General features: G+C 34.2%; 1 protein-coding gene across 2 annotated transcripts; it reads right to left on the bottom strand.

Annotated features, from left to right (window-relative positions):
- Nucleotides 1–1,050: 1,050 nt before the first annotated feature.
- On the bottom strand, nt 1,051–10,709 carry hyal1 (hyaluronidase 1). 2 transcript variants are annotated; one of them, XM_067374390.1, is made up of 4 exons: nt 10,615–10,707; nt 6,655–7,600; nt 6,472–6,561; nt 1,051–2,835 (listed from the first exon to the last, which is right to left on the bottom strand). In XM_067374390.1, the coding sequence occupies exons 2-4, from the start codon at nt 7,573–7,575 to the stop codon at nt 2,479–2,481; spliced, it is 1,368 nt and encodes a 455-aa protein (XP_067230491.1). In that variant the 5' UTR covers nt 7,576–7,600; nt 10,615–10,707; the 3' UTR covers nt 1,051–2,478. The 2 variants fall into 2 exon arrangements, with proteins under 2 accessions (XP_067230491.1, XP_067230490.1); XM_067374389.1 differs by having other exon boundaries at nt 1,053–2,835; nt 10,585–10,709.
- Nucleotides 10,710–10,928: the final 219 nt, after the last annotated feature.

A 10,928-nucleotide genomic window follows, 5' to 3' on the forward strand; every position in this document is an offset into this window, starting at 1 on the left:
GACCCTGAAATCTGAATAACTCAATTATTTTGGTCAAATTGCTGATTGGATGAATCTTCTGTAGCCCTTTTCAGCTGGGAAATACACCCTTAATAGTGTGCTAGGTCTCTCTGACCCCTACAAAGGTCAAACCAAACAGCTTAAAATGATTTCAATTTTCACGGAGATAATGCAATAATGATAAGATTACCATTATCATCTATGATTGCAAAGATTTTTTTCTGCTCACTCTCTGAAAGAGAGTCAAAACTCACAAAAAATAGGCTAATAATACTATGGTAGTACCATGGTAGTCTTGGAAGTACCTTGTGGTACCATAGAAATACTATGGTATATTTCAAAGTATAGTATTACCACACAATATCATCACTGTAGCATGGTATCACCACAGTAGGCTACTTTTTTTGTAAGATAAATAAACCTACATATTCTGAATAAGGTCTAAAATATCGGAATGTGACCACGATCCTTCAAAATGTCAGTGAAATTATCAACATTATGAGCAAAATGTTATGAATATTCAAAGTTTTAATACATAATAATGAGGCCTACACATTCGGGTGAACAAATCCGTCATACAAAAACAAAGCCATTTCTAGAGACCATCATAGACCAGGCTATACGTTCATCATGATTCACGCTATAAGTTAACTGAGTGTTTCTAGCCCAGACCATTAGAATTAAACAAGTCTTTCATGCTCGTTGCCTTCACACAACATTTGAAGTGTTTTGAGAGGGATTTTACCACAGCCATCACAGTACACTTGACAGTGTGCTTCTACTGCCCTCTAGTGACACTATAGAGTGTATGATTCCAGACAGTTTATGTTGCTTTTCTCTAACAGTGACATGATGGACAACAAAAACGTTATCTTACCTTTATATGAAGCTTGCTGGGCTGTATTGTAACTTTATTTATATTCTTCAAACATTGTGTATCACAGTTTTCTGCAATTAATTTAGTTCTCTTTCCTTTGCTGATGTATGTCATACTGGAACGCAAAGTTTGTTTTGGATATATTAAACTAATTTAAAAAAATAAAATAACCAACAGCCTCGTCAGAGCAGGTGGTATTAGGGGGAGGAGCCACTGATCATTTATATAGAGAAGTGGGCGGGGCAGACTCGAACTAGAGAGCATTTTATTGGACAAAATTTACATATGAATTTGCAATATTTGTTTTCCTTGAAAAGATAATATTGCATACATCTGGTTAAAGTTGACATTGTTCAATTTAAAATCATATATCTGCTAAAAAATTGACTGTTTAATTTACATGCATATATCTGCTAAAGGTTGATTTTATTAAATGTATGTGCACACTAGTATTAAAATGAGCTCAGGAGCGGTTGCATAAACCACAAAGACTAGTCTTACAAGTTAGTCATCAAATTTTGTTCATACATTTTTAAGTCGGTTACATAAAAACGTAGATTTGTCTAATTTGATATCGAAAAGTAAGACTGATCACCCCTAACTAAGTGCTAGTTGGTCATTAGTTCTTAAGACAAAGTCATGACTTAATGGCTATGTTTATGCAACTGGTCCCAGATATAAAAGACATTAAAAAAGCCACATTTTGATTTAATGTGTTTCATTGATTTACACTGTTAACAAGTTTTGCATTCAAAATCTAACCAACAACAATGATGCTGTTATAATATAATTGTGATATTTTTGCAATTATCTGCATACTAAATTGTGATTAGTCTTTTGTTTCTTGCATGCATTTATTCATCTAGAGCCGTTTTTACACTACAAAGATGGTGTCAAACACAGTTTTGATCTAAAAGAAGATGCTCGCCGAGTGTAAAGAGCAACAAAGCGGCTCTGATGTGCATTTCTTTTGCATATAATTAAAGACTACAGCCAAAAAATAAAACCTGATTTTAACTGTATTGTTTCTGCTTCAAAGACACTGGTATTTGAAAATGCAAGTGTATTATCTACTAAAGGTAAAAAGGTATTTTAAATTAAATATGCAAATTCAATAATTCTTAACCATGCATACATAACTATTTGTATAACAGACTTTAGGTAATAAAACCCTATAAAAATGCAATCATAAAAGAAATCAAGAAAAAATGTACACCTGTTGATGTGACATAATTTGTCAAAATCATTTATTCCATATAGATTTCAATCATTTATTTGATTTTTTGTGGTGTTTATAAATGAATTTGATTCATATTAATTAGATCAATAGATCATTTGCATATTCTCAGGGTTTTGCATATGTTTCAAGTAAACATTCAACCAACAAACACTCAAAATAAACTGCACCTTGATTGTTACAAACTCATCGTTTATCTAGCAAGTATAAAAGCACATATTCATTTGGCATACTCTTCATCAAGTACTTTGGTAAAGTGACAGTCACCCTGGTTAGTCAAGTGCACAGTGCTGATGGGTTGTATTTGTTAACCCAGCAAAACTGACCCTCCCTTTAAGTTTTAACCACCGCAGTCTATTTTCTGTCATGTAAAAGTCTCTACAGGCACTGGTTTCTGACACTGGTCTCCTTCCCAGCCTGGGAAACACTGGCACCTAAAACTGGCTGTGAATCCTCTCGTTTCATCTTCAGCCGTCCTCAACCTCCTGTGAGCTACATAAGACGGACCTGCGGTCACAGGCCCAGGCAGCTCCGCTCTGGGAACGATGAGCCATGCTGCTGGATCCAGGTGAAGGTAGGCCGTGCCGCTCGGGTCTCGTCTGACACACCGACCCCGGGACGAGCACACGGTCTGGCTGCAGAGAAACGAGGCCTCTGTCACGTTCACGATGTAACGGCCAAGAGTGCCAAGCAGGTAGTCCTGAACCGCTACACAGGCTTCCTGCACAAAAGGGATACGGACAGGACACAGTCATTGTTATGTTTATGTGTGTATGTATGTGAGTTCTGCACTCTTAAAAATTAAGTATTTTTTTAAATTCATTCATTTTTTTAAAGTCTTCGTTAAAGAGTTATAAGCCACGAACCAGGCCAATCAGCTATGAGGTGAATAATAACATTACAAACTATGATTTGAAGCAAAAAATAGTTTTTGAAAATTGGACTGTACAAGACTGTGAACTTAACGGAAAGAACTACAATCCTGAACAGGGAAAGAACTACAATCCCAAGAAGAATTGTGAATAGCAAAATATAATTAAAAACTACGGAGAAATATAATACTGCTCATTTACAGATACATTATACATATAAAAACATATTCTTAGTTAATTGCAAAAATATGTACATACATTTAAGTATTTTAAGAGTGTAGAGAGATCGACTCGATTATGTTATTCGCAGTGCTTCATGGGAGTAAAGCTGCATTCACGTCACCTCGTATTTACCGGAATCTTGAAATGACAACACGTGACGTTATATTCGGAGCTGTTCACGTCCTTTTGGTCCTTGGATTGGGAATTATGCGTTTCCACGGCACCACTATCAACGCTTAATAAATCAATCTACAGCGGTCAGGTGGTACAGCGGCCACGTGGTACATCTGGGAGCTTTCAGAAAACTCCCAGCTTACAAGCTGTAATTACGAGCTCTACGAGGACGTGAACGCTTTTTACAAACTAGAATCTCGTAACTACAGGAATTACGAGGCCGCGTGAATGCACCTTTAGATCTCATTGATGTCAAAATCTGTACAGCATCATGGGTAATGTAGTTTTTCACCAGGAGTTTTTACTTCCGTAACCCGACTGCTGCACTCTATCAGAATATGAATCATCTTATCACAAAAACCTTATAATGTTAGCTAATATTGTCTCTGAACCAAATCATGTATTGTATAATGAATTTGTACTTTTGCCATCTAATCGACAGTATAAGGTGCCAAGATATAATCGGATTAGATTAAGGAACTCCTTTGTACACCAAACCTTTTAATAAAATGTAATCTATAGCTGGAGCCCTGAATGTTTTGTTGTTGTTGTTGTTTTTTAAGGTCTTGTCTGTGTGATCATGTTTTTCTTATAATTGTGCGTGAACCTGCTGTAAATGCAAGACAAATTTGACAATAAATTTCATCATCATCATCGTCATCATCTATTGGCATTGATGGTTCCAAAAAGAACCTTTAACATCCATAGAACCTTTCAAATGCACAAGAGATTCTTTAAAACATAAAAAGGTTCTTCAGATTATTAAAGGGATAGTTCACCCAAAAATGAAAATTTGATGTTTATCTGCTTTCCCCCAGTGCATCCAAGATGTAGGTGACTTTTTTTCTTCAGTCGAACGCAAATTATGATTTTTAACTGCAACCGCTGCCGTCTGTCAGTCAAATAATAGCAGTGATTGGGAACTTGAACAATAAGAGTCGAAAAAACTTCCATAGACAAATCCAAATTAAACCCTGCGGCTCGTGACGACACACTGATGTCCTAAGACACGAAACGATCGGTTTGTGCGAGAAACCGAACAGTATTTATATAATTTTTTACCTCTAATACACCACTATGTCCAACTCCGTTCAACTTCCGGTTAGTGAGGTCTGATCGCGCTCTGACAACGGAAGTGATGTCTCGCGCTCATTGAAGTATATACTTCCGTCATCACAACGCGTTTTTAGACCTCACTAACAGAAAGCTGAACGAAGTTGGACATAGTGGTGTAAATTTTGATTTGTCTAAGCAAGTTTTATTTACTGTTATAGTTGAAGTTCCCATCTACTGCTATTACTTGACTGACAGACGGCAGCGGTTGCAGTTAAAAATCATAATTTGCGTTCGACTGAAGAAAAAAAGTCACCTACATCTTGGATGCACTGGGGGAAAGCAGATAAACATCAAATTTTCATTTTTGGGTGAACTATCCCTTTAAGATGTTCTTCACACTAAGAAAAAATGATTCTTTTAAGAACTGTTCACTGAAATGCTCTTTTAGGAACCAAACATGGCTTCACTGTGAAAACCCTCTTTAGGAAACTTTATTTTTTTATTTAAAGTGTACTGTGGCTATAAGCTGTAGCTTTTATCAATATTTTTTAGGCTAAAAATTAGATGAATGTGTAACGGAAAGTGTGTATCTTAGGTATGGTATTTGCTTTGTTTTTAATTATTTCACTAGTTCATTTAAAAAAAACCTATGCTTTATTTTTTAATTATTGTAATGATGTATAATTTAATGAGTCAATAATTTAATTAAGAATTTATGTTTAATTATTTAATGTATATTATTAATATTTTAATATAATTTATATTCAATTAATATTTGGTGAAGCTTATTGATTATAAAACAACAAGCAATCAAAAAGCGGTTTAAATTAGTTTTAGATGGAGTAAAGCATGTTGCAACATAGGATTTCAACTTCCCAAAAGCATTTAATGTTTGACTACTGAAAATACAAGTGCATACGAATGCTGTAAATTACTGCTTGACATGTCATGAGTTCACATGAGTATGAGTCTAGTGTGACGGCACCTACAGCAGATGTTTCCCTACACACGTTCCAAATGGGGGGTTTCGCAGTGATGCTATAGAAGAACCATTTTTGGTTCCGCAAAAGAACTTTACATAAAGTTTATAAATAGATTTTTTTTTTTTTTTTTCACAAAATCTATAATTTTTGTGTTGCTGTTTGGATGTAGTAAAACACCCACAGGTGTAGCAGAAAACATCTGGGTCATGTTTGCATTTTCTGTCAGTGGCAATAATTCTAACCTTAAAATCAGGATTAGGCTTAAAATAATGTCATACATGGGAAAATTGGCTGAGAATTGAATAGAATAGAATAAATAGAGGACGAAAGGAATCATGACATTGTGGCAGTATTTCTGGTGATTAAGGGATAATACAAGACATCTTCACCTAACGAAAATGCTACGAAATACACACACACCATCGTTCAACAGTTCAGGGCCAGTAAGATTTTTTTTTTAAAAGAAATTAAAAGTAATTAATGCTTTTATGCAAGGATGCATTAAATTGATCAAAAGTGCAAGTAAATACATTTATAATGTTACAAAAGCTTTCCGTTTCAGATAAAAGTTGTTCTTTTGAACTTTCTACTCAAAGAATCCTGAAAAAATTGTGTTGAAAACAGTTTTCAACATTGATAATAATAATAAATGTTTCTTGAGCAGCAAATCAGCATATTAGAATGATTTCTGAAGGATCATGTGACACTGAAGACTGGAGTAATGATGCTGAAAGTATACTAAAATAGAAAACAGTTATTTTAAACTGTAAAAATATTTCACAAAATTACTGTTTTTGCTGTATTTTGGATCAAATGAATGCAGTCTTAGTGAGAAGAAGAGAATTATTTTAAAAACATTTTAAAAAAGTTCAAAAACTTATGAATGGAAGTTTATTTTGCGAGAAAGTGTGACATGCTAGAGCAAAACAGGCACTATCTTTGGAATCATCACCCTAAAATGAGTAAGAAGCAAGTAATGGATTTCCTTCAGCACATGTGACGCAGGTGGAGTTAGCAGAAGTGGGTGATTTCTCTATTAATCATTCCGACCTTCGTTCTGGAGTAGTTTCCATTGCCCCACAGCACGATACCAGAAGCTCCTAGAGCGACGCTCTCACCAATAGTGTGCACCAAGTCCTCCTGAAAACACAAACGAGTGACATATAAACCACATTTTCTATCAATTATATATTTTAATCCTTTGATTTTTGTTCATAGATCATGTGTGCTGACCTGTGAGAGAAACTCCATGGAGTAAGTGTATGCGATCCGGGCATAGGGGAAGACGGGTGGAGGGCGACGGGAGGTGTGTTCCCCCACCCTCATGGCCTCCAGGATTCGATGCCGGCTGTACAGCAAGATATCCCGACCGCGGCCCCGGAGCCCCAGATCCAGATAGATATCAGGGTACAGGGCCGAGCTGACGTTCCACAGCCAGTCCAGTTTATCATTCATTTTCATGTCCAGAGCAGGACACTCACCCGTATACGTCCCGTTCTTCTTGTACTGATAATTATAGCAGCCGGGGAAGCCATAAAACCCCCATAATCCTCCAGGACGCTCTCTGCGGCCCAGTTTTAAAGTCTCCTCCATAAAGGCCCGTGAAGCATTCTCGAATTCCTGCACAGCTTCCCTTTCTATCTGTTCCGGATTCCAGCTAGGATGTTTGGCTTTCACTAAGTTCCTGGAGCCCTTCCAGTACACTTCTTTAGTGTCCCAGTTACGTTCCCACAAGGGCCTCCACTTTTCCCAATCGACGACGGCCAGCCCGTGAAAGCCACGATCTGGGATGTCTGTCCGCAGGTCACCATCGGCCTTGTGAAGGTGCTGGTTCAGGCTGGCGTTCTGAGGAACACCTCCATACACCGGTTCACTTCCAAGGCCATAGTAAGGATACTCTCCCAACTTATCCGAGTAGAAAATAGTGATGTTGTTGCCCATAAAGCTCTGGTTGCGGTTGTGCACAATGTCAAAGACGCTCAAGTCCAGCTCGACCCCAAATTGAGACATGCAGCGCTCCGTCGGCGCGTTCCATACGGAAAAAAACGGGAGATTGTTGAGGAGACGGGATGAGATCAGGGAACGGCCGAGAACAGACGCAAAACATATGCTGAACACCAGCAGAGGACATGTTCGAAGTCCAAGCTCGTCCATCCCTGGAAAAGGTGACACGTTGGACCTGCAATGACGGGAACGTGGAAGGTTAAGCATCCAGCTCCACACCTGATGTTGCATGAGCCGAAGCAATTTAAATGGAAATGAAGCCGAGCTACAGTCTAATTTCAATGATGAGAGGCAATTTTTTTGAACAAAGGTATACTTTGTCCTGAACAACTCATTATCCATAATAATCATCCACTTCAGGAAACACTACATTAAGTGTGTGTGTGTGTGTGTGTGTGTGTGTGTGTGTGTGTGTGTGTGTGTGTGTGTGTGTGTGTGTGTGTGTGTGTGTGTGTGTGTGTGTGTGTGGACGTCTTGGGCACATTATATATATATATGTGATATGTGATACTACGGTACAGTAAATATATTATACATATTATATATATATATATATATATATAATTAGGGCTGTTCATCGATAACTGTGGTTATCATGTACAAAATAAGAGTCAATTGTTTTGTGTATAATTATTATGTTTATATAAATACACACACATACATGTATATATTTAAGAAATATAAGCATGTATGTATAAATATATAAATATATTAATATTTTTATATATTTAAATTATATATAAATGTAAATATTTGTATAGAAATATAAGATATTTTTCTTAAATATATACATGTATGTGTGTATAATAATTACACACAAAACAAACACACATATATTACGTAGACAGACTCTTATTTTGTACACGATAACCACAGTTATCGTTGAACAGCCCTAAAAATATATATATATTACAATATACACTACCAGTCAAAAGTTTGGAAACATTACTATTTTTAATGTTTTTGAACGCAGTCTCTTATGCTCATTAAGGCTGCATTTATTTCATAATAAATACAGAAAAAACAATAATATTGTGAAATATTGTTACAATTTGAAATTATGGTTTTCTATTTTAATATAATTTAAAATGTAATTATTTTCTGTGATCAAAACTGAATTTTCAGCATCATTACTCCAGTCTTCAGTGTCACATGATCCTTCAGAAATCATTCTAACATACTGATTTGATACTCAGTTATGATCAATGTTGAAAACAGTTGTGCTGCTTAATATTATTTTATAACCCGTGATACTTTTTTCAGGATTCATTGATGAATAAAAGTTTAAAAAGAACAGCATTTATTCAAAATATAAATATTTTCTACCAATATAAATCTTTACTATCACTTTTTATTAATTAAACATATCCGTGCTAAATAAAAGTATTAATTTCTTTAAAAAAATAAAAATAAAGAAAAAAAAATTACTGACCCCAAACTTGAACGGTAGTGTGTATTGCTACAAAAGATTTCTATTTTAAATAAATGCTGATATTTTTTAACTTTTTGTTCATCAAAGAATCCTGAAAAAGTATCACAGGTTATAAAATTATATTAAGCAGCACAACTGTTTCCAACATTGATAATAAATCATCATATTAGAATGATTTCTGAAGGATCATGTGACACTGAAGAGTGGAGTTAATATTAAAATAGAAAACCGTAATTTTAAATTGTAATAATATTTCACAATATTATTGTTTTTTGTTTTTATTGTTATTTGTTTTTTTATACAGTACAGTCCAAAAGTTTGGAACCACTAAAATTTTTAATGTTTTTAAAAGAAGTTTTGTCTGGTCACCAAGGCTACATTTATTTAATTAAAAATACAGTAAAAACAGTAATATTGTAAAATATTATTACAATTTAAAATAACTGTTTTCTATTTGAATATATTTCACAAAGTAATTTATTTCTGTGATCAAAGCTGAATTTTCAGCATCATTACTCCAGTCTTCAGTGTCACATGATCCTTCAGAAATCATTCTAATATGTGTACAATACAAAATATTTGTGTACAATATTTTTTTTCAGGATTATTTGATGAATAGAAAGTTCATTTCTTTAATTTCTTTAAAAAAAAAAAAAAAATTCTTACTGACCCCAAACTTTTGAACGGTAGTGTATAATGCTACAGAAGCTTTGTATTTCAGATAAATGCTGTTCTTTTGAACTTTCTATTCATCAAGGAATCCTGAAAAAAAAGTACACAACTGTTTTCAACATTGAAAACAATCATAAATGTTTCTTGAGCAGCAGATCAGCATATTAGAATGATTTCTGAAGGATCATGTGACACTGAAGACTGGAGTAATGATGCTGAAAATTCAGCTTTGATCACAGGAATAAATTACTTTGTCAAATATATTTAAATAGTACACAGTTATTTTAAATCGTAATAATATTTCACAATATTACTGTTTTTTACTGTATTTTTAATTAAATAAATGTAGCCTTGGTGAGCAGACGAAACTTCTTTTAAAAACATTAAAAATCGTAGTGGTTACAAACTTTTGGACTGTACTGTATATATATATATATATATATATATATATATATATATATATATATATATATATATATATATATATATATATGAAAAAAAAAGCAAGACAATACAAAAAATAAACATACAATAACAAAAAGAAGAATATATATAACTTTTATATATATATATATATATATATATATATATATATATATATATATATATATATATATATATATATATTCATTTACCATCAAAAATATCCTGACAAAAAACAAAAGTACTAAAAAGTACTCTTTTACCACCATCTTTTTACATGAATTTTAGTACCATGGTATATTTTAAAGTACCACAGTATTGCCATCGAGACTTTTGTAAGGTACCACAGCAACATGTCCAAAAAAGTATAGTATTACCATGGTATTTTTATGTTAGTGTTGCACAAAAACTTTAAGTTAAATTCACGCAATTGGCAAGTTGTGTTTAGATTATTATGATAATCAGAAAAATGATCGTGACTTTCTGGGACAGAACTGACTGTTCTCAACAGCGAATGGGTTAAAAAGAGGAACCAGGACTTTACGCAAGAAAACCGTCAAACACTGAGAATGTACATTCTGAAGCGGTTTATAAACACGCATTCATATCATATGGACATAAATCGTACTTACTTATTCAATAAATCTTTATGAATCACTCACGAAATAACAAATACTGTAGTTTCAGCTTCACTCGTGATCTTCTCTTGTTGAGTCTCCTGTCTAACCAATGGGAAAAGAGGGCGGGGTTTAAGGACGAGCGTAAGGACGTTCACACAGGACGTACAACGTCGGTTTTAACATAAAAGGGCAAAACACAAAACATGGTAGTACAATGGTACTTTCTAGATGTTTTATCACATATTTCTTTTTTAACAAATGCCTTTTTAAGGATGAGACTCAAAATGCTGTACTAATAAAAAAGTATATGATTGCAATACCACAGCATTATCATATATTGGGTTAAATATTTCAAA

Source organism: Chanodichthys erythropterus, chromosome 21, assembly GCF_024489055.1.
Source record: "Chanodichthys erythropterus isolate Z2021 chromosome 21, ASM2448905v1, whole genome shotgun sequence".
Taxonomy (NCBI): domain Eukaryota; kingdom Metazoa; phylum Chordata; class Actinopteri; order Cypriniformes; family Xenocyprididae; genus Chanodichthys; species Chanodichthys erythropterus.

Coding starts and splice junctions, on each gene's coding strand:
- hyal1 (XM_067374390.1), bottom strand. CDS start 7,575: ATGGACGAGCTTGGACTTCGAACATGTCCTCTGCTGGTGTTCAGCATA. Junction 6,562..6,654: donor CCATGGAGTTTCTCTCACAG/GTCAGCACACAT, acceptor TTGTGTTTTCAG/GAGGACTTGGTGCACACTAT. Junction 2,836..6,471: donor GAAACTACTCCAGAACGAAG/GTCGGAATGATT, acceptor CCTTTTGTGCAG/GAAGCCTGTGTAGCGGTTCA.